Here is a 22,856-nt window from a genome sequence, read left to right as displayed (position 1 = left end):
CTAGAAGCCTGCCATTCCAAAGGTTGACCAAGCTCTTAAAATTATATGTCAATAACGATATGCAGTTTTGTTTGCTTTATTTAACCATCAACCTTCTGATTCTTAATTTTTTGTTTAATATGTATGAACTTCTCCCATCCACATACACACTTAAACTCTGCATCAAAACATGAAATCACTCAAAATATTGGATTAATTGTTATTTATTTCTTCAAATATGTACAAATCAAAATGTCACATTACATAGCAATGTTTTTAGCTCTCCTTTGGTTCTGTACCAAGTTACTCTGTGCTAGCCTTTCAACGCACCAAAGCAGTGTTAAGGACACTTAGCTAGCAGTCTCAGTATGCCTTTTTCTTCCCTCTTTTGCTGATGCTATAAAGGACCTGAAAATACATCCATTTCCCCTTTTCATCTGTAATAAAAACTACCCTGATATTGCACATAATTGTTTTTCCTTAATTTAAAAAAAAAAAAAAAAAAAACACAACGATGAAACAGATTAACACACAGAAAAGGGTCGAAAAGGTTCAACTGTGATTGGAAGCCGTCGAACATACAGCGGAAGCGCTGCAGAGTGCACCAATGTAACTTTTTAGTGTTTCTGCTAGAGAAACACAAGTGGAATATGGAGCTAGGTTTGATGTGATATGAGAAAAGAAAGAAAAACAAGTGGTGGTGGCGGTTGTTGGTAACCCCCCCCCCACAAAAAAAAAAAAAAAAAAAAAAAAAAAAAAAAAAAAAAAAACACCCCACCCTGAACTGTGGAAGTGTACCATTTATGGCAAATATACCCACACACACCAATGTGTGTATATAATTTATGTAGACACAGGATGAATTGCTACAGATCAAATCATTTAATGACACCAGCCTGCTAACAGAGCCATACTTTAGAGTGTCCATCATCCTGTAACAGCCACAGTGAATCTGTAAATTCCTCTAGAAACAGACCTTCAGAGGGGGCACAGGAAAGGAGGGGGTTAAATTAGTTCAAGGTCTCTGCATGTCACTGGTGCCTTGGGCCTGTGCCGCTGTAGTGCTAAGGTACTGCCAGCTGAGGGCAGCGAGCACCATAGCAGCAGAAAGGTACATGGGCGACAGGTGGTGGGTCCTGGAGCGGAGGCTGGACTGCGACAGGGCGGACTTTTCACGGATTACAGCCAAGATGTGGAGTGTCTTTTCCCGAGACGGGTCGGTGGGGGACACCTTGTGTAATATCTGGAGAGAGAGAGCACATTCAGTACACCAATATGGTGGAAGCAGTAGAGAGAGACTGAGTTTAAAAATAAATAAATAAAAATAACCCACCTCCTGGCTGTACTGGGCGATAATTGTCTGCACAGCACTCATATTGGTGGCTTCCATCATGAGTGTGACTGCCTGCCCCTTTCGGATCTTCACCACTCCCTGAAACACCATGGGGTTGTTGTAGCACGTTGACAGTGTAGCTATTGCCATCACCTGGTCAAGAGAGAAATGACAACATGTGAAGTGGAAGTGTTTGATCATTTCTCATGAGTCAGTATTCATTGGTCTCTCTATTTAAGCGCAACATTTTCCATCGTTTATCAGTTACAGAAAAAGTTATTATTAAAACAAAATATTAAAATGTTTCGCAAACATTAAATGCAAATCAAAACATGTTCCAGTAAGACTGTAGGACATGGACAGAATGGTTTGTTTTCTGAGCTTGAAAAATAAATAAAAAATGAACAGGTTTAAATGTTATGGTTTGGAGGAGATTGTGACGCAGCGCATACCTGTGGAATGGCACAGAAATTAAAGACGCTCTGGTTGCGCAGGCGGGACAGGTAGGCAATAACATCCGGGACGTGACGCAGAGCATCAGTGACCAGCAGGTTGAGACAGGACAGCGCCGACTCCAGCTTCTCAGGCTGGGCCAAATCCTCAAGACGGCCTGCAAACTGGCTCCAAGCCTGCACACAGCATGTAACAAGGATTTTATTTATCTGTACTGGCACCAGCCTTGGCTGGATTCTGTTCGTTATGTACTTCTTAGACGCCTTGAGCAAATTTCTTCAAATTTAGTACAAACACTTATCCCACAGACCCGAGAATAAGTTGATTAGAGATTGGAGGCCAGGGTGAAAGCATGGCCACATGACTGTCCTTTTATTGTAAAACTGCAGGGTTCCTGAGGGACATCTGAAACTCTTCTTTGGAACGTTGACCGCATTTGGTCCATTTTCTGTCAAGACAACCCAACACTACTATCATAATGTTGAGCTCCTGGCTCTGGAGAGGTCACTATCCATGGCTGATATTGTCCTCTGTGCGTTTTTCTATGCAGGTAGGTTTTCAATCTGATGGAATTATGAATGCAGAAAAGTACCATCGATTTAGACAATTTCTCCAACACCGCTGGCTGAAGTTCAGCCCAAATCTTGGGGGCATGACTTTCATATACCGTTCACCTGCTGTAGATAATTTTTGGAGACCTGCTTCCTCTTCTGCCCTCCACTTGTCCACTTGTCCACTTGTCCAGTTTTAAGGACACACTACTAAAGATATGCCAAGTTTTCAGCTAATACCTCTTAAAGAATCACTTTGTTGGTACAAAAATACCATTTAAAAAGCTGTTAAACTCTGGCATAGACTCAACTAAATAAATGGGAACAAATGATGTGCTTTTGCAACAGGCTAGTTACCAAATGCCCAAAGATACCATTTAAAATGGGTTATTTGCCAAGTTGACCGTTATTTGCAGACATCCCTTGAATTAGGTGGGTTTGTTTTGGGGTTGGGTTTGTTTTTTTTTTTCCCCTCTCTCCATAGGTCAGTGTTAAGTGGCTTAACAACAATAACAACAACAGTCAAGGGCTGAGGCAAAATGAGTGAAAAAGCAGCCAATGTCCAAAGACAAATTCTGAAATACCTACAGAAACCCTGGAGAACTCTTGCTTCTGACCACTTTAAAAGGAAAGAAAGTCTGGGTCCTTGGAAGCAAAATATAAAAGAATGATAGGTGCATCAAGATTTTTTTCATAGTACCACATTTTCTGGTGTCACAGTGATCTTAACCTTTGACCGGCAACATAGATTTTCCTAGAGCCCAAGTAAAGGTTTGCACCACATTCTCAGAAATGTCAGAAAGGCCTTCTGTAGCCAACACAAACAGACGTTTGTACAACATGAAAACACTACAAATAGGACCACAGCCGTCACTAGTGTTAAGCATAAATAAATAAAACAAATTTAAAAAAAAAAAAAAAAAAAAAAAAAGACATTACACAGTATAAAGCCCCTCCTGCATACAAACAAATATTACAAAGCACATTTTGTATTATGAATATGGCAGGTGTCTGTGAAGGTTCTCAGTCATCCAGGTCATTGTAGTCTAAGGAGCTTGGAAAGAAAAGCGTCTGGACTTTTTTAAGTTGCTTGAAATATGGCAGATATTGCTAAGTATTTATGACGGCACCAATGAGTTCAGTGGGAAATAGCATAATTCCTGGAAAATTGCCCCATTCACGTGAACATGGTCACAGCTAGATTAGAAACCCCTGGGCTGACGTATCGAGTTGATAACCTCCTTCGTGCGACTGCTTGGCCCGATTAGGGTAAGCAAACCCAGATAAGTGAAAGATATCTTGGGTATTCTAAACTTGCTTCATAGTACCGGACCCTGGTCAGGCACACTGGTATTAGACAAGAGATTTTGTTTCTACCTCTTGTGGCCAGAAGGCACGTCCCTCTTGTGTGTCCTCTAGATAGTCTCGGATGATGTTAGTCTTTTGGAGAAACAGGCCCATGGAGTTCGCAAGTTCAGTGTCCTGCCCAACTTCAGGGTCCTCCAGCTGAGACGCAGAGAACAGCCGGGACAGGCCAATGCCGACTAAACCGGCAACATAGTGACAATACTGCACAAAAACAGAAAAACAAATCACAGCGCAGGACTTAAGAGAAACAAAATCCTGGCTTATGATTAAACATTCATATTATGTAATATTCAGAGCTGAATCATATAGCTACATGACAAGATTCTTTAGATTAAAAATCTCTTCTACAAGAGTGTCCTGGCCAAGAAAGATAGCAGTACAATCAGAGGAGTTTTATAAAACAGTAGCACGCACACGCACACACGCTTCCATAAAGCAATTAAGTACAGGCAATAAAAAAGAAATATATAAAACCTCTGTCTCAATAAATAATGAATAAATTAGTCAAAGCAAAATTGTCTACTGCCATAAATAAAGGAAACATTTAAAATCACCTTCCTTAAGTTCTGGTTGATTCTGCAGCTGATTTAAGAAGTAAGGAGCTGCAAATCTGAACGCTACTGTAGCTAATTCAATAAAATTGTAAGCTTACTATCTGCTCCTGAGCTGTACCAGTGAGTCAACAGCTAGTTTGTAGCTTACAAACCTCTGATAACATCCATTCCGTTTTTAATCAGAGTGATGACATTTTATTCAAAATAAACGGCTTTTATTTTGCAATGTAATAATTCTTTTGGGTCGTTACTCCAGTAATTTTAGAACTTACTCTTTATGCCCCCCCCAACTCAAAGCAGTCATTTATGTAGTCATTATGGTGCTAGAACAACTAACAGAAGCATAACATTTACCTGGTCCCACTCCTTCATAGATCCCACTTTCTTCTCCAGGAATTCAGCCATTCCCACTCCCATACGGTGGCAGATATCCGAGATGACGTCTCTGTATTCCTGAGCGAGGTTTCTGAATTCCAGCGATATCTGGTTTTAGAGGACAAAGGTTATAGTTACCAATTAGTCACTGCCTTAATTTGCCCAAACTTGGTAAATAACCCTTGAGAACCCACTGACCGTTGGGAAGTCTTCCAGGACCTGACGATCTTTCTCCTGGCTCTCCATGAAGCACCACTCATCCTGGTACAGGAAGGTGTGGAAGTCATTGAGCATGGGAACCTTCTTGTCCAGAGGAATGGTCATGTCATCCTCCACTGTGTCCAGTGCACGCAGAACCAGGTAGAAAATGCAAACTGCATGTCTGGATCATAGACACAAGGAGGATTTACACAATGATAAAGGTAGCAGGTATGTCAAGTGTCTATATGTGAAAAACTCCTGCATGGCTGCATCAAAGATATTTTTTATATTCCTATTAATACTACTCAACAATAAACTTTAAATGCAGAAAAAGAAAAGGTACATGGCAGCCTTCACCTCTGCAACCCTGAAAAGCCTGCAATGGAAACGTTAATTAACACCCATTTTATTTATGGAGAGTCTTTCAAGTAGATAGAAATGTAGTTTGATATCAAAATTTTATTTAAGATTCGTGTTTAATATCTGGCTCAAAATGAAAGAATTAAACTAGGGTTCATAAAAGGAATGAATGCCTGTCAGTCTGTCTTAGATTACAGGGATATTTCATCCCAAATAATGAATTGGGAAGGTCCTGGTCCAGGTCCCTCTCACAGACCAAAGATATGCATGTTAGATTAATTTGTGATTCCTTTACCCGCCATGGTATTTTGCTTCACATGATGCTGGTAACAACATCACACAGCCAGGACAAAAAAAGTCTGTCATACAAAAACCTAACATGTACTTTTTGAATGTATATTGTTGTAACTTTATGCAGCGTTGTTCCAACTTTAGTTTGAGTACTTGTTTATAAAGTTTGTCATCATAACTTGCCCGATGACGCTTTGGTGCTGTACTGTGGGTCAACTGCTCTCAGCGTTTCTATTATTTTTGTAATACTCATACTAAATGTTGCCTCCAGCATATGCCCTCCATACAACTATAGTTAAAGACTAAAACTGGCACTGAAACGAATCCCAACTAAAATAAGACATTCTGGAAATAAACACTAAACGGAATTAATAATACTAAAAAAAAATGTCAAAAGTCGACAAAAAATAGAAACTTATGAGATAAGTTGAGGGATTTTTTTTTTATTTTTTTTTTATTTTTTTAAAGGGGGAGTGTTTCGGCCAACACCCTTTGTTTTGCTCTAAAGAAAACAAACCGTGTGCACGCACACACGTGTCCTCACCTGGAGCCAGCTCCAGTAAAGTTTTACTCACCTCAACTCTCCGTCCAGCGCCTGAATCACAGCTGCAAAGCTGCGACTGGTTTGGTTCAGGTACAGGTAGCAGGTCCGCAGACTCTCAGTCATGGACTCCTGACAGGAGAGACAGAGGAAAGCTGTTTGTCGGTAGAAGCCTGCAGGTCTGAGGGCGCTGGAGGGTCGGGCGGCCTCCTGCAGGCCCCTCTCCCCGAGCCTCCACCCGTGCAGGAGAGAGCGTGGAGCGGAGCCGCAGCCACGGGGAGCCACCGAGAGAGAGCGCTTGAACACGGACAGAGACAGCGGACACTTGCAGCAAGCTCCGGCCATACGAAAAACCGACAGCGAGAACGACCCTGCAGCTATGAAACCACACTATCCATGTTGACGCCACGCCTGTTGAGGAAGCGTGAAACATGAAGTCCATGTAGAGGACAAGAGAGGTGAACGACGCTGCGTGGAGTTAAATAAGCGCCCCGCGGATCTTTAAGCACTTTAACCTTGAACCGTGGCTGAGCGTGGCCAGTGCGCAGCGTTTGTAGATCTGCTGTTATGAGCAGGCACACTCCTCCCACCCCTGCCCCCAAAACAACGCCAGCTGAAGTTCACTTTCATAACCTACTTCCCGCATGCTAAAAAAAAGGGGGGGGGGGGGTCCGATTTGGGGGTTTTGCTGCACTAAAGCCTTTTTTCGCTAAAGGTGAGCAGTGTTTTCTTTTTAAAGAAAGCACGCATTAGCTGCTATTTAGTTGTATCTCCATGCACGCATGCAGCTAGATAATGTTGGCTGTGCGCGATAAGCAAACAGTCAGCTGTGGGGTGTCGACTGCGACTTTGTGCAATATAAAGCCTTCATTGCAATAGAAAAACAAACCTTAGCAAGTTTGCACACCCCTCCCCCTGAAAAAAGCAGAACTCATGAAAACTGTATTTTGCTGACATCTGGTGGGAGACAGCGTGAAGGACGGGAAAATTCGTGACCTGCAAGTCTGTGATACTCCAGGAAAAAGATTTTTAAAACAAATATATGAAACGTATACTAAAACAAACGGACAACTCATTCTAACCTTTATTTCTCTTTTTAATGTTTACATCGATTGTGCTCAGACATTACTGCACTTGTGTTGCTTTTGCACAACAATTTGGCTTTTAATACAATCAGATGACAGACTTGAGCTCTAACGTTTGACATCTTGTGCAGGTTTGTTCCTCGGGTGCTTTAATCCAAATCTTAAATGAAGAATATCTTTACTGTGTTTGTGTTTTGTTTAAGTAATGCTGCCAATCCGAGCACGAAGCCTCGTTGACATGGTGCAGTCTGCAGGCTCTCCGGGTCCTGCCTCTGGGTCACATTGGCGTTAAAACAGTGGGATTATCGTCAAACACGCGCACAGCATCTCTCCCCACCGATGCGCCCTCCAAGCTCGTTATGTAAGGTGAATCCCAAGTCAATGGTCATCTCTGCCTGTGTGAGTAGACTGTGTGAGCGCAGATCTAATTTGACAAAGTCCAATTAGCTGTTTCTGTTTTCACCCGGATCGTTTGGCGCAAAACTATGGACCGTGTTGCTCAGTTAGATTTGAAAGTGCCAGATATGGTTATGTGCTTTTTGTTTTGGTTTGGTTTTTTTTCCTCTGCGCAGACTCACTGTGATGATGCTCTGAAAAGAGGAACGGCTATCTGCTTTTTAATCCGCGCAACATCCTTTCTCTGCGTGTGGCTGATGTGTTAGTATTCAAACGAATCTATAAATTTGAGCTCAGACTGCGTTTTCGAGTAGATTTTACTCACATAATCCAACTTTGGCATGACGGCTCTGCATCCACCCATCTTAAATTTAAACAGGTTGAATATCTCCTCCGGGTGACCCAGCGACTTCAGGATGTCCATGTTGCTTCAAGTGTTCAGCGGTTACTCTGGCAGACTGACAAGATGTAGCCCCATCAGATATTCCTGTCTCTGAGATGCGGCAGCACCACAAACATGAGCGAGGACACGGTTTGCGGCCGGGAGCCTCGTCAGATCAACGGAGCGTCTGATTGGCTGGCGAGTCATGGGCTTAGAGGTTAACGTCCAATGAGCGGCCAGAGTGACTGGTGTGATGCCCCGCCCCGCCCTGGGCTGTCAGTGGAGCCCAGCTGCTGATTGGTCCGTTAGTTAATCAAGAAAGAAACTGTCTGCTCAATGAAACCGTGATAATCCCGGCCAGGTCTGATACCTGTTGACTGTTTATACACAGCAGCACCTTGTATGTTATAAAAACAAAGGCACTGGTGAGTCTTTTTAACCAGGAAGGAAGTGTCGTAGCTCCAGTTAAGGTTCTCGGGTACTTCTAAAGCTGGAGATCATTCTCACAGCTGCTCATCCAATGTGCAGGTTGGTTGGGAGTTTCCATCCCTCCTGAAATCCACAATCATCTCCTTCTGTTTTCTTGACACTGATGCAGAGATTGTTATCCCATGCATCAAATCATCAATCGCTTTACCCCCATCCTGCAGTCAGACTCATCATTGCTCGTGATGCATCCCACCACTGTGAAGTTGGAGCATACTGAAACTACTGCGAATACAAAAATTGGACAAGGAAGCTGTCAGAAGATTTAAAAAAAAAAAAATCAAAATCCGACATTGCATTCGTGTTGAAAATATATTTCCCTGTCAATTAAACGACGTGCTTGTAAGGTCATTTGCTCATTTGCAGCTAAGGAAGGCCGCAAAATCCGTGATAATCTGAACCGATTCATTGCCAAGTAGATCATCAACAGTTCAATAGAGGACACCTAATGGCCAAAGTCAAAACACGGTGAGCACACAGCCAAGTGTTTCTCTGCTCCTTTTTTAATTTAATATTTTTACATTTTCCCCTCATTTATAGCCTTTGTCTACAAACTAGACGTATACAATGTATGTATATAATATATATTGTTGTGCATATTTACAGCCAGCTGCCGACTGGCCTTCGGGCTAACCAAAAAAAATTTTTTAAAGCCAAAATGAAACCAAGGGAGAATCATGCCCCCTCCTCCCAAAAAAATCATGTGGCTAGACGGTATTAACAGGTATTAGTCAGTGACCACAACAACACCATCTAACCTCACTTAGCTTGTTTGTGTATGTGTGATAAGTCGTTTCCTGATGCTTTAAAATCCCCGGTTCACTCTGTAACACATGCTCTGCCTGATTGTTTTATATGTTAGTGCGTCCCTCTGCATCAGTGTGAGCTGTAACTGGTGTATTCCAAGTTTCAAATAAATCCTTTACATTTGATATCTGTGTATGAACACTTTTAAAGTTTACTCTATATTAGATCTAAACCCTCCACGCTGGCAGTGAAGGCCAGTTTCACTGCTAGCACCTGGCACCCTCGGAGGGGTTTTATAAATATCGGAAAATAGTTTGAAGTGATTTGACTGAAAACACTAATGCGATGCTGGACCGTGCGGAGGAAGGTGAAAAATCGACACATCAGTCTGCAGTTTGGGGAACTCAATGAACGGAAGAAAAATTAGAGGGCTGTGCGCTGTGTAGACCACAAGAGGAACACACAAACTTCTCAATGTTGCACTGCTCACACAAGGGCCAGAGTCTCTTTGTCTATGACAGGATAATTCAGGCGGTATGAATTAAATCCCCTACATGACCAGAATGATGTAGAAAGGTGTCAGCTGAGCTAATTGTAGACTCGACCGAATACCGACTTACCCAAAATGTACCATGTATGGAGGAGCGAAATCTCCAGGCAAGCCAAAAATGTCTGAATGTTATTACCAATATTAATCCCACCTGCCCTACCTCTGCTGTGTTCCAGAGTGTAAAGAGATGCAGCAACCGCTGATGTTTATGGTTACTTCATCTTTGCAAAACTGGAAAACTGCTGGAGTGTGACACAAAATAAGTAGGTTTAACACTTCCTAAGGGAGATGTCACCTGTATGGGTGAACACTGGGGCCTATATATGGACTGGAGCCATAGTTTCTCTTGCTTTCTTAAAATTTCTTAAGATGACAATCAATTCATTACATCTATTACAAGACAAGATATGCAGTCAGTGTGAGAGGAATTCAATTTAATGTGAAAAATATACAACAAGACAAACAGCTTTTGTAGCCATATTACCAAGTTACCTGTAATTTGAGTTTTTGTATGTCATACTTGCACTGTTCTTGTCTTGTTCTACTTGCATAATGTGTATGTTTACGCTGTGGACCCTAAGCTTCACAATTTCATCTCTCTGTATACTTATATACAACTGGGATGACAATAAAGTTTCCTTTGACAGTTTGAAATGTGTCAGATCTTGAATGTTACGTCTCAAATGAAGATACACAGATTTCTTGAATGAGAACGCTGCAGTCTGGCACCTCTGGCTGTGGCAACATGCACCATATGAGTTTACTGACCTTGATGATCTAAGACAGAACCAGGAAAGGACTTTTCACTTTACTTACTCTCTTCCTCGATTTTTTTAAGCTTTGGATTTTGCAAAAAATACTTTCTTCCATTAAACTCGGAAGCTTTAAAACTAACAAGTTGTATGAGCGGCCTGATAGCTGAGTACTAAGAGTGAAGGCCAAAATCTATCAGCAAAAAAAGAAAGAAAAAATCCCCCCAAATTAAATGAATAATCTTGACAGGCACTCAACATGACCATATTTCCCCAGTCTTGGCTCATTTACACTGGCTTCCAATACGTTGTAGAATTGATTTTAAGATTTTATTGCTTGTTTTTTGAATCTCTAAATGGATTAGCTCCGTCATACCTCTATGATCTGTTAACTAAAAATACTCCTAATAGAACTCATGTCAGCTGATAAGTTGCTTCTAGTTGTCCCTAGAAGCAGGCTAAAAAAACAGAGGAGACCAGGCCTTTGCGATTGCTGCACCCAAACTTTGGAACAGTCTGCCTCTTGAAATTAGGATCTCTCCAACACTTGACATTTTTAAAACCCGTTTGAAAACACATTTTTACTCTGTAGCTTTTAATTGTGACAGAGTTTTGTTTTGTTCTTTTTGTGTGTTTGATCTACTTTTTCCTTTTTTTACTATGTCCAGCACTTTGGTCAACCTGTGTTGTTTTTGAAAGTGCTTATAAATAAATTGATTGATTGACTGATTGATCGAATATTTAAAAAATGTCTTCTGAAACACAGTTAGAAAAGCACCACACATAAAAGAGCACATATGCAAATTAGTTCTAAAAAAAATCGAGTTGCCAAGACAAGTTGCCTGTACTCGCTTACCTCCGTCAACTGAAACCACAGGAAGGAAAACACCTAGAAGACAGATTAAAAATACAAATACAAAATATGTCAGCGTTGTTTAAAATTACACAGTGAAAAGCACCACACAGCTGTTTTAACTAAAATATATCATAGATGGGAGCAGACTTCATAAATAACTCTGTCCTTTTATGAGGAAAGACTCCTGAGGGCTGATGTTTAATAAAAGAAGCAGCTCTTCAGCAGTGTTTAGGTCATAGCCACAAAGGCCTGAGTATTACTGGAAGGAGGAGCTACGTACTGACAAATGACAGCCTGGGTGAAAAAATGTAGTGCAACAGATCAGGTTATGAGGCTTTTTCTGTCTGGAGATCCTAAATTAAGACAGAGCCTGGCAAAGCAGGGTTATAAGTTTGGCTGAGGTGAGAAGACTGGATGGATTTTCCAATGTGAAATAGTTTCCACGTGTTGTAACAAGACGATCACAAATTGTTGTGTGTATTTGTTTTGTTTTAGGCAATAGTGAACCAAATGTAGTCACACAAGTAACTGGGGCGATCGTGGCTCAAGAGTTGGGAGTTTGCCTTGTAATCGGAAGGTTGCCGGTTCGAGCCCCGGCTTGGACAGTCTCGGTCGTTGTGTCCTTGGGCAAGACACTTCACCCGTTGCCTACTGGTGGTGGTCAGAGGGCCCGGTGGCGCCAGTGTCCAGCAGCCTCGCCTCTGTCAGTGCGCCCCAGGGTGGCTGTGGCTACAGTGTAGCTTGCCATCACCAGTGTGTGAATGGGTGGATGACTGGATATGTAAAGTGCTTTGGGGTCCTTAGGGACTAGTAAAGCGCTATATAAATACAGGCCATTTACCATTTTACCTGCAGGAAATGAAGAGTTATTGAGTCAAGTAGTGTCTGTTTAGTTAACTACTAAATCTATATATAAAAAAGAAGAAATGTGACCACATAATACAGGTCGGTTCATCCAACAATATCAGCTATAGCTGGTACAGTTTGATAAAAACGTATCCAGTGTGTTATCCTGCTGCAAGCAGCCATCACAAGATCAGTACACTGTGGGCTTAAAGGGATGGTAATGGTCAACAACAAAATTCAGGCAGTCTGTGGCTTTTAAATGTTGCTAAATTGGTACAAAGGGGCCCAAAGTGTGTCAGTAAAATATTCGCCCGCACCATCAGCACCACCCTGAACCATTGATACAAGGTGCGAGTGATCCATGCGGCCGTGTAGTCCGGAATTCTTATCCTACTATCTGAATGTTGCAGCAGAAACAGAGAGTCCGCAGACCAGGCAACATGTTTCCAATCTTCTGTTGTGCAGTTTCGGTGAGCAGGTGTGAAATGTGGACTCGGTTTCTTGTTCTTAGCTGACAGGAGTGGAACCTGGTGTGGTCTTCTGCTGCTGATGAAGCCCATCTGTTTCAAGGTGCTGTGCATTCAAGGATGCACTTCTGCATATGCTGGTTGTAGCGATCACTTATATGATTTACTGTTGCCTTCCTATCAACTCAGCGCAGTCTGGCCGTTCTCCTCTGACCTCTGACATCAACAAGACTTTTTCACACAACTATTTTCTCTTTTTCTGACTGTTCACTGTAAACATTGGAGATTTTTGTGTGGGAAAATCCCAGCAGCAGTTTCTGAAATATTCAGCTGAGCTCTTTTGGCATCAACAACCATCTCATGTCCCTGAACCAGGTCACTTAAATCACTTTTCTTTGCCATTCACACAGCAAGTGTCCAACAAGTTTTAGCTCTTCATCAGTACCAGACACAGTTCCCATAAAACTACAGATGTCCTTAAAAGAACCGAGGTTTAACATCGTCATTGTCCGGCTTTTGTGTGAAATTCATTAATAATGGATATATTTGCATCACAGGACAAGCTGTGGTCACCCCTGGACACGTGAAGCCTGTGCAACTAGAAGGACCAATCTCCTCTTGGAGCTGACATCATCCTGGGCTAACGCACAGCAATCTGGGATGAAAGTTTTGGAGTATCTAAAATTTAATCAAGCCACAAATCATTTTTTCCTCAATGACTCAGTGAACAGTAATTTTTTAGTTTCACCACGACATCACTGATGAATGCTGTGAAGACGACAAACAGCATTCTTGGGCAGTGATTGAAAGACAGGAGGAGATTATCATGTACGGGCCTTATTATCCTAACTATAGAGAACATAGTGAGGACCTCGTTATCAGCCAAACCCAGGAACTTCTGGAGTCAGAGAGTTTCTCTGAAGACGTAAAGGGCTACATCTTCACTGTGAACAGCCCATGTTTGGCAAGATATGCCAACCCGTGCATGCTGAACCCGGTTCATAAGGCTCTGGAGAGGTGGAATGCACTTGGAGTGAAGACTCATATTGGCCATATGAAGTGCTTGGGCTTTAGAGGAACCAGAGAAAATCTGTTTCAGGGTGTTAACTACAAACAGGTGGAATGCGTAAATCAAACTGTGGACTATGAGAGTTATGTTAAAGCAGCTGAAATGAGCACCGATCTTAATCTTTTGTGTGAAACTGTGTTTTCTCTTCTTAAGCGCTTGCTGGGGCCTCAACAAGAAAACATCCACTTTGCAGCCACCATGCAGAAGCAGGACAGGAAGACTTATTTTAAAAGCATGCGTTCTATATTTGAAAGCAAACCAGCGCATGAGAAGAAAAAAAATCCTGACGCAGAGGGTGAAGGCACTGATCGACTCTGCAGAAGTTCTGCTTTCGATGAGTACCGAAAGTCTCCAGGAATATTTAGAAAGAGGGCGTGTTTTTGCACTTGGTTACACATTTAGCTCACAAGCGTGTGATGCTGGCCTCGAGGATATAATGAGACTTGCGTTTCAGCAGTGTTGGAGGGACTTGGTACAGGACAAGTGTGCGGAGGTCATCAGAGAAAAGTTGACTGAGGACTTTAACCACTGTGCCCTTCAGCTTTTTACCAAAAACACCGTGAACATCACAGAGCAATTTTTACAAATTGGGAAATTAAGAGGACTCAAAGGCTCCGCGTGCTTTTGAGAAGAAGATGAAGTTATTGTAAGACACTGGCATTAGAAACAGAATGAATTCCACCACCTTTGCATACTGTTTGCATTATGTCAAAATGCTGTGTCTTTATTAGTGTCTTTGTCTACAATATGTCACAGATCATACTGGAGTGGAGTTTTTACATAGAAGCAGTAGCAATATCCTACATTTACAATGGTTGCCTCCATGCTTTTAGAAAGCAAATTGAAGTAATGCTAACATACTGTACAGTTAATCCTTTATACAGCTTATTGGTCAGTCCTTATATAGTAGATGGTAATCCGATGATGACGGTGATGATCATGATGTGGTTTAGCGCTAAACCTTTTAATTAAAGTCCAGTGGTTGCATGCCTGTGCATCTGTCAGCAGGGGGAGCTATGTGGCCTCCACATCACAATCATCACGTGCACTCTTCCTGCGCAGGTAGTTTATCATGTGTTGTAAGAGATGCCAATACTGACGTGTATTTTTCATACTTTGAATGGAAGAAAGTGATAAGGAGCTGTTATTATTGCACTGAGTAGTAGATCGTGTAGCGATCGGATAACTGGCACTGGGGAGTGGTGGATCCCATAAAGTAAGTTTAGGGGGGAATAGTCATTCAAAGGTTAGATGGGCTAATTACACAGTTGCCTTTTAACTGCAGATTCTTGTCAGCAGAAATACCCATCTGCCAATGACAAAACATACTGTTGTGCAAGATGGCCCACTGCCGTGGATCCCTGGGACACTCTATATAACCTGTTTTATATTTGCTTTACCTTCTATTGCAGTTCGAAAAGAGTATAACAGATCGCTCATTGTTTCAGTTTGCTTAATTTAACCAGCATAGAAACACTGAATAGTTTGCGTCTGCTGCAATCTTATTACATTACAACTGAACTACAAAAAAGTACTCGTTTAATTAAACCTGCAAACCCTAAAAAGCACTGTACTTTCCCCAAAACAGCGTGCCAGTTTCTTTGGATGAATCCAAGGGAAGATTTTATCCCACACAGTTAAAAAAAAAAAAAAAAAAAATCAAAGCTTTAAGCACCATGAAGAAAAATGTGTGGAAAGTCTATTGTTGAATTGCCTTGATACAACCAGTGGAAAGTGAACAACTCTATATTTCTGGTTCTTTTATATACATGTATCTGAGCTGGCCTTTAAATACACTTTCTGTAAACCTGGTGGTGCAACTTTTTACATTAAGTTTAAAAATTGTGATTTTTTTTTTAAACATTTTTTGTGTATTTTAATGTTTTTCCTTTTTGGCAAAATATCCACAATCATATGCAAATCAAAAAAAAATGTTAATTTAAAAAAAGTGACTATAACTATTATTGTCATGTATTATGTTACAGTATTTATCTGTCGAGGAGGGTGACGAAAAGTTTTCTGTCGTGTTACTGAGTGAATCTAGTCACTGCTCTTCTTTCAGATTTCTATAACAAAGTCCATTCAAGTCCTTGTTTGCACTGAGTTCACACACAGTGTGTGCAGCACTGTAAGGCCTCGTTTCTTCTGTAGTAGCTCCCAGATTTCTGTTCCTGCACTGACAACGCTGCACAGCGGGCAGGAAACAGATGGTCTGAACCCAGAGTCTGTCAGGAGACTTTAATAGGTATTCTGTGGTTAGGTAGGTTTTTGAGATGTTGGGTTGTAGGTTTTTTCTAAGCCAGGATTAGGCTGTTCCAGGGTTCAGCTTTGGAGCCAGAGGACCCGTTGTGCCCCCCAGGGGACATCTTCAGGGGAATGGGGCCTCCTTGAGTTGCCATGTAGGCTGGCAAAGCAGAAATCTGGAGAGATAATGGAGAAGGTGATGAGAAGTGGAATTTTTGCCATCTTTCTGTTCACTTCCCACTACCTCTGAGTGACACGTGGTTAGGGAGGCATTGATTTTTACACTAATGTCTACCAAAAATCTGAGTTTATCGTAAATTTCTTGAACGTAAATGTCCTTCGAGATTTCGCCATTGAGGTGTCTCACCTGTGCATGTGAGCTGTGATGTGTGTACAAGCTGTGATTTTCTGGCTCCGTCTTTATCTGGCGAGTCTCCTCTGCAGTGGTGGTAGTGGTGGAGGTGGTGGAGGCGCGGGGAGTGCTGCTGGGTGTAATCGGAGCCCCCTCATTGCCTGGTGTCCCTGCAGGGTACAGCACAGGTGAGGCTACGGGTGTTGTACACATGTGATCCGTCCTTGATACGTAAACCTGTATCACATTTGCACTGATAAATCTAAAAACGTTTATTTCTTCGGTTTGAAAGTACAAAGGACAACAGGTGACGGCAGAAAATTATCACTCTAATGTAGAACACAGGGGAGAAACGACATTTACGGCTCTGCTCCTGCTTGCTCTTAAATATAAACACAAATATAATCAAGTGTGTTTTTGAAGCCCACCAGTTTGGGATTTATTGAGGTTCTTAGGTTTGCGTTTGCGGGTCTGGATCCCCTCTTTCTTCATAGCCAAAGGTCGAGGGACCTGTCGAGACACAAAGACAAAGAAAGAACCTTAAAGAAAACGCAGGTTGTATTAATATACATTAAACAATCAAAAAGGCTGGAAAACTGTTTTTAAGGCAAGAGTTGATCACTGACTTGATGCAGTTTCTTAATGTCTTTTCATTTAGATGTTCTGCATTAATTTTTATTTTGCAAAGCATCATATGTGCAAGTTTAAGACAAAGTTAGAAAGGGAAGGCTGAGATGGTTTGGACATGTGTAGAGGAGGGATAGTGGAGCTGCCAGGAAGACCACGGAAGAAGTGTGACAGAAGAAGATACAGGGATAGGTTGAGATGGATGCAGATGATCAGCTGGAGCGACCCCTAAAGGGAGCACCCGAAAGAAGAAGAAGAGTGCAAGAGTTCTCCCATTGTTCTCTCTCTTACCCCGTGGAGTTTCATGTAGAGCCCACAGGCGTTGCAGACCGGCTCTCCCTCTGCGTTTCGTCGCCACAGGGTGGTGGTGGTGGTGTGACAGTTGGTGCAGGACAGGCCCACCCTCCTCGAGGCAGACTGCCACAGATAAAACATGTCGGTCGTCAGTGGAGTGACATTTAGCAAAGAGATGAAAGCATCTGTTTTACAGGACTTGCTAAAGGAGAAGATGAAATCGTGGGTGACCAACCAGCCGTCTCTGGGGTTTGATAAGAGGTCTGTTGATGCCGTTCATCTTATGGTACAGCCCGCAGGCGTTACACAGGTAGTGACCGGTACCGTCTCGCCTCCAGAGGGGGGTTGACATCGCTCCGCAGTTCACGCACTCTCGGCCCTCAGCGAAGTCATCAAACAAATCTGATAAGAGATGACAAATATAAGCCAAAAAGTTCTTTTTCTTGAGATGGGGCCACTGGTCATTTCTAACCTTTTGTAAGTAAAATACAAAATATGATCTGAAGTAACACTCAAATATTACTGGAACAGTTATGCTACAATACTTCTTAGAGAAATTAACCTCCAGCCGCTCTGATACCACAAACATAAATCCATTGCTTTCCTGTACATTCAGACCCTGACAGTGATCAAGCAGTGCAGTGGCATTCATGCACCAGCAGGAGGTGCAGGCTGGATCCACTCAGGGGCCCACACAACCGCAACCTGGAGTCCTTCCTTAGCTGGCAACCCCCCCACCCCCCCCCCCATGAGATAAAAGGTGGCTGGAAATAAAGATGGAATAGAGCTCAGTCCTACTGAAATGTCTATCATACCTCTTTCTCCTTTTCTTTTTCACTTAGCGGGACATCTGATAAATGTGATAAATGTAATCTTCTCTCTCTCATCTGGCACATAACAAAGTGTCTCCCAAGAACCTCTTAACTATTTGGGATAGGAGACATCAATCTTTGGAGTAGAGGTGAGAACACTACTAGTCCTTCTTCATATTTCAGCAATGCCGCCACCAGCACGAGCTGTAATCTAAAATACGTGTCAGGTCTGAGAGCACCTTGATAAACAGCAGAAAACAGCAACGTATTAACTGTGGACGTCCCGTTCAAATCCTAATGTGTTTTAATCACACACACTTCGCTGTGCATAATTGCTCTTCTTCAGATAGCGTAAATCTGGCCCACATGTGTTCCTCCCTCGGCCCGCTGTGCAACCGGACAGGCAGTGGCACACATGCAGGCCTCCTCAAGGCTGAGAGCCAAACAGACACGACAGGGCGAGCTAACCTTGAGCGAGGCAGCAATTGTAGCCAACACAACGCAGCAACATGAGACAATACACAAAAGAAATATCTAAATGGAAGTTTTCATGCCCACTGTTTATATGTCAGCGTTTATCATAGTGCGGTTAAAAAACCCAGACACAAATGCTTTAGGAGGCCAGGAGTGAAAATAGAAATACAGAGTGTACATGGTGTCAGCTGTGACAAGGAAAAGGCTAAAGTCAGCAAGATAATGATTGTATCTGTAAACTCATTTTTAACATTAAAAGATTTAACTTTAATAGAATGAGTATTTTCTGAGTATTTTCTTGGGATTTTACACTTTTGCATTTTGGGAAACATAACCAGATTAATTAATCAGATTATCATTTAAGTCATAAATCTTTCTGAAATTTCAATGAAACTTCAATTAAGAAAAGTGATTTAACTCAACATGCTGGCCAACACAGCGTGATTAGCTACTATAAGAAACAATAATAATTATAATAATGTACTGCTGTAAATTAACAGTTCAATTTTCAGCAATGGCAGGAATTTTACTAGGGTACATACTGTACTAAGTATTCCACTCAAGTTTTCTGATTTAAATTCTGATTTTAACGTTTTTTTAAAAAGATTTTTTTTTAATGTAAAAAAAAGGGGGCCAGCATGCGAAATAGGACACATTGTTACACATTATCCAACAACACTGTTTAATTGGCCCCATGAGTGAAAGAATGAAAAGACTAAACATGCCTGAATGCATAATAATAAAATATTTGTATTAAAATATCACCTCTTTCAGGGTTTATTTTTGATACCTTATTTAAGCCTTCAATTTGTTCTTTTTTTTACCTTGTTGTTCTTGCTTTACCTAGTAAAATACATTTTATTATATTGATATTAATATTTTATTAACGCATATTAATTATTACAATTTAACCTGATTTTAGGGGTACTTTGTCAGATTTTACTTTAATAGAATTTTTGTATTTTTTTCCATGTTGTTCATACAAATTCCACCCAAACTGCTTTCATGACTTCCAGGAATTTATCAGAGTCATAATATAGATATTAGAATCTGAAATATCGATGAATTATGCTGTCCTTTAGTTGAAAAGTTATCCCTCCCCCTCAATCTAATTAAACTTGAGCAAAGGATTGTTCAATTTAAGCATAAATAAATCCATGCATTGTATCCCACACTTAATAAATGCCAATATTGTTGTTTTGTACAATCAACATATTTATGGTTTGCAATTTTAACACGACCATGATAGCTTTGCTCAAAAGACAAAACTAAAGTGAATTTAGTTGTTCCATTTGAAGATCAAAACTGATTTTAGTTTAGTGCCCTCACATCCATTCAAGCTAAATGTCACTGAGCATTTCTGTGCGTTGATTAATGAATGAATTCTGATTAGATTTTATTTCCTCTTTTCCATCTTTACGGAACAAATGAGGGAGTTTCCCTTTCCCCAGAACAATGTTCTTTCGGCACCCGGCTGAAAGCCTCTTAATTAAACACAGAGACGATTGAATTTGTTGAGATTGCACAACAGTGAGGTGTTACTGTTACGCTTGTAAACCAAATCAGAGTGAACACAGGGGTCTTTGTGACGAGTGTGATTGTAATAAGATGAAGAGCTCCGTTTGGATCAATGCTGTTATCTCTCTTTTTTAGAGATAATTTGAGAGATGCTTCTTTTTTTTTCTCCATGAAACTGTTGAGGGTCGGGGGGGGGGGAGGGGGGATGTGGCAGATGGAAACTGTACATGATATTTAGAAATGAGGAAGTAATGAGCTGTTAATCAGCTGTGAATAATAACTGATGTGGTGAAGAATGAGCGATAACGACTGGTTACTTCTGAGGATACTGAACTGGAAAAGTGGCCATGTTGTGCACGTTTGAATTAAAAGATGTTGCCCACCATCGTTCTGCAAAAGTTCAGAAACTTTAGATGTAGGGGGGGGGGGAGACAGTTTAAACAAACACAGTGCTTATTGGTGATGCAGACTATGCAAAACGTGAGCCACACAAAATCTGACAGCCTAAGCAAAATGAATGTGTTGTGAAATCTCCGTCATCCATATGGTTCAGAGTACACTGCAGGCTGCAGCTACAGGCCAAAATCACATCCAGTACATAAAGGTCAGATATTAGATTAATCTGTTCACCTTAAAGTGACTTCTAACATGTCTTTTTAAATAATAATTAAATCATATATATATATATATATATATATATATATATATATATATATATATATATATATATATATATATATATATATATATATATATATATAAGAATCGTGAAAGACTTCTTTAATAAATGATTGATGATATGTGACGCATGGATGAGATTCCCAGCAAATAAAATCTGTCCTGATCCAAAAGGCCACAGTCAAACACAGCTCATAAACCACAAATGGTGTTATCAACTCCACTTGTGTTAAATACTAATTTCAATCTTACCAATAATATTGCTCAGATTCATTCATAACTAATAGATAGCATGTTTCCTGTATGTTGTTTATGTTAAACTATTGTAAGTCTAACTTTGGGTGTTTGGATTGAGCCTGATGAGTGTTCATATATATGTGTGTGTATATATATATATATATATATATATATATATATATATATATATATATATATATATATGTGTGTGTGTGTGTGTGTGTGTGTGTGTGTGTGTGTGTGTGTGTGTGTATAGATGGATAGATACATACATACATACATAGATATATAGTTAGATATAGATATATATAGGGATTTAGAGATGTGTGCCACACATTTAAAACGGCTTATAAAACGTATTATTAATTTTGTTGAATTATTATAGATATAAAACTGTGTGGATTTGCACTCAAATGCATCTCAATTTAGGTTGTGTGAAAATGTTCATTTGTGATGAGCATAATTGTAAAAACGTGAACTTTTAGAAGATTTTCCCGAAGTCTATATAATTTTATATCTTTATAAACTATCAGAAATTGTACGTTAAATGTGTAAATATGAATAAAAACATATATTCTTGTTCATGGTGTTAATGTTTTAAAATTCAGTTACCCTTTCTTTAAAATCACAATCTGCCCCTTTACAACCGCGTAAAAGTAACAAAATGGAGCCAAAATTGATATTGACCATTAATAATTAATGCACGTTTTTATATTTTTTAGTTTCGCCGATTAACTCTTATTAATTCCAACTTTTAATCTCTAAATTAAACAAATAATTGTGTTCTCCCTTTTGTAATCCATTTCATTTGTGCGTTTTTCCTTCTTAAAATACTGAAACACTGTATTTGTGTAAAAGTGTATTTTATTTCCTCACCTATGTTAGGGTGTCTTGTTGTCCCAGGAGGAGCGCCAGTTTGGAGACCGTGGAGAACCGGACTGTCGAAGGGGGACGCCGGCCACGTTCCGCCCACGTTAGGGCTCATGTAGGCCGAATAAGGGCTGTGATACGACCCGCTCAGACCGCGAGCGCTGTAGTGATCCCTACCGTTAGCGGAGATGTTCAGCGGGCTTGTGTAAGAAACTGCCGTCTCCCGGGCCGTGGCCACCCCGGAGGACAGAGGCGGGCTGGTGGAGAAAGTGAAGCGCGGAGACACCTGGGAGTGGTTGTATGAGGGCACCGAGTCTGCCCCCGGCTGTGCCCACGCAGAGTGGCTCGACGCCGGGCTGCTCTGCTGCGACGCACCGGGAGCCTGAAGGTAAGGAAGCGCAGGAATCATGGGTGTGACGACCCGGGTGGTGGGGACATAAACCGGAGAGGTGCCCGCCGAGGCGTTATGAAGAAATCCGGCCTCGTATGAAGAGGGTCCATGGTTGCTTGTCATTATGCCCTGGTACATATCCTCACCTTGAAGCTGGACATCCGCGTCGGTAGAAGGTATGAAGGCTGTGTGGATGCGGTTACGCACGGAACTACCTTGTGTTACCGCAAAACATCTGGTTTAAAGCAGCTCGCGAAGCTGGCTTAAGTCAGGCTACTTGTTCAGATCTGATCAAGTCAAGCAAAACAGCGCAACACTCAGAGAAGTGAAAATAAACGCATTAGTGGACACACAAGAGAGGAGGAGGAGTGACAGACCCAGTGATCAAGATCCAGCTGTCATTATCTCTCTCTCTCTCTCTCTCTCTCTCTCTCTCTCTCTCTCTCTCTCTCAACCTTTTTGCCAAAATCAAATCCAAACATTTTTTCTAATGACGTTTCCAAAACTGCACAGTATTTATTTCATGGATTCCAGATAGGCCTATCACATGGATTTGGCGAAGGCCGAGCACTTTTTGGGGGGTCTATTTTCTTTCTGATCTATTATCTTTTGTTTAGAGGTGATTTTTTTTTTTTTAAATGTTGCTGTTTTTAAATGCTGCATTTTAATGTAATAAAAACATAAATATAAATAAAGACTTTCAAGTCTCCAAGGGAG

The 22,856-nt window shown here is 41.1% G+C and overlaps 2 protein-coding genes across 3 annotated transcripts; both read right to left on the bottom strand.

Annotated features, from left to right (window-relative positions):
- Window positions 1–187: 187 nt before the first annotated feature.
- Window positions 188–8,177, bottom strand: fdft1 (farnesyl-diphosphate farnesyltransferase 1). Of its 2 annotated transcripts, XM_040017900.1 has the most exons (8): window positions 7,813–8,177; window positions 6,041–6,138; window positions 4,812–4,995; window positions 4,593–4,721; window positions 3,694–3,885; window positions 1,765–1,941; window positions 1,313–1,465; window positions 188–1,222 (listed from the first exon to the last, which is right to left on the bottom strand). In XM_040017900.1, exons 1-8 carry the CDS (start codon window positions 7,909–7,911, stop codon window positions 995–997), a joined length of 1,260 nt encoding a protein of 419 aa, XP_039873834.1. In that variant the 5' UTR covers window positions 7,912–8,177; the 3' UTR covers window positions 188–994. The 2 variants fall into 2 exon arrangements, with proteins under 2 accessions (XP_039873834.1, XP_039873833.1); XM_040017899.1 differs by lacking the exon at window positions 7,813–8,177 and having other exon boundaries at window positions 6,041–7,751.
- A 4,954-nt stretch (window positions 8,178–13,131) lies between these two features.
- On the bottom strand, window positions 13,132–22,647 carry gata4 (GATA binding protein 4). The gene is made up of 6 exons (XM_040017901.1): window positions 21,755–22,647; window positions 17,395–17,561; window positions 17,157–17,282; window positions 16,667–16,748; window positions 16,254–16,408; window positions 13,132–16,062 (listed from the first exon to the last, which is right to left on the bottom strand). Exons 1-6 carry the CDS (start codon window positions 22,275–22,277, stop codon window positions 15,937–15,939), a joined length of 1,179 nt encoding a protein of 392 aa, XP_039873835.1. The 5' UTR covers window positions 22,278–22,647; the 3' UTR covers window positions 13,132–15,936.
- Window positions 22,648–22,856: the final 209 nt, after the last annotated feature.

This window comes from Simochromis diagramma, unplaced genomic scaffold (assembly GCF_900408965.1).
Source record: "Simochromis diagramma unplaced genomic scaffold, fSimDia1.1 OVJJ01000802.1, whole genome shotgun sequence".
NCBI classification, from domain to species: Eukaryota; Metazoa; Chordata; class Actinopteri; order Cichliformes; family Cichlidae; genus Simochromis; species Simochromis diagramma.
This window is presented reverse-complemented; position numbering and strand designations above follow the sequence as displayed.

Coding starts and splice junctions, on each gene's coding strand:
- gata4 (XM_040017901.1), bottom strand. CDS start 22,277: ATGTACCAGGGCATAATGACAAGCAACCATGGACCCTCTTCATACGAG. Junction 17,283..17,394: donor TCAAACCCCAGAGACGGCTG/GTTGGTCACCCA, acceptor TATCTGTGGCAG/TCTGCCTCGAGGAGGGTGGG. Junction 16,409..16,666: donor CCTCAATAAATCCCAAACTG/GTGGGCTTCAAA, acceptor TGTACCCTGCAG/GGACACCAGGCAATGAGGGG.
- fdft1 (XM_040017899.1), bottom strand. CDS start 6,351: ATGGCCGGAGCTTGCTGCAAGTGTCCGCTGTCTCTGTCCGTGTTCAAG. Junction 1,466..1,764: donor ATTTCTGTGCCATTCCACAG/GTATGCGCTGCG, acceptor TCTCTTGACCAG/GTGATGGCAATAGCTACACT. Junction 1,223..1,312: donor TCGCCCAGTACAGCCAGGAG/GTGGGTTATTTT, acceptor CTCTCTCTCCAG/ATATTACACAAGGTGTCCCC.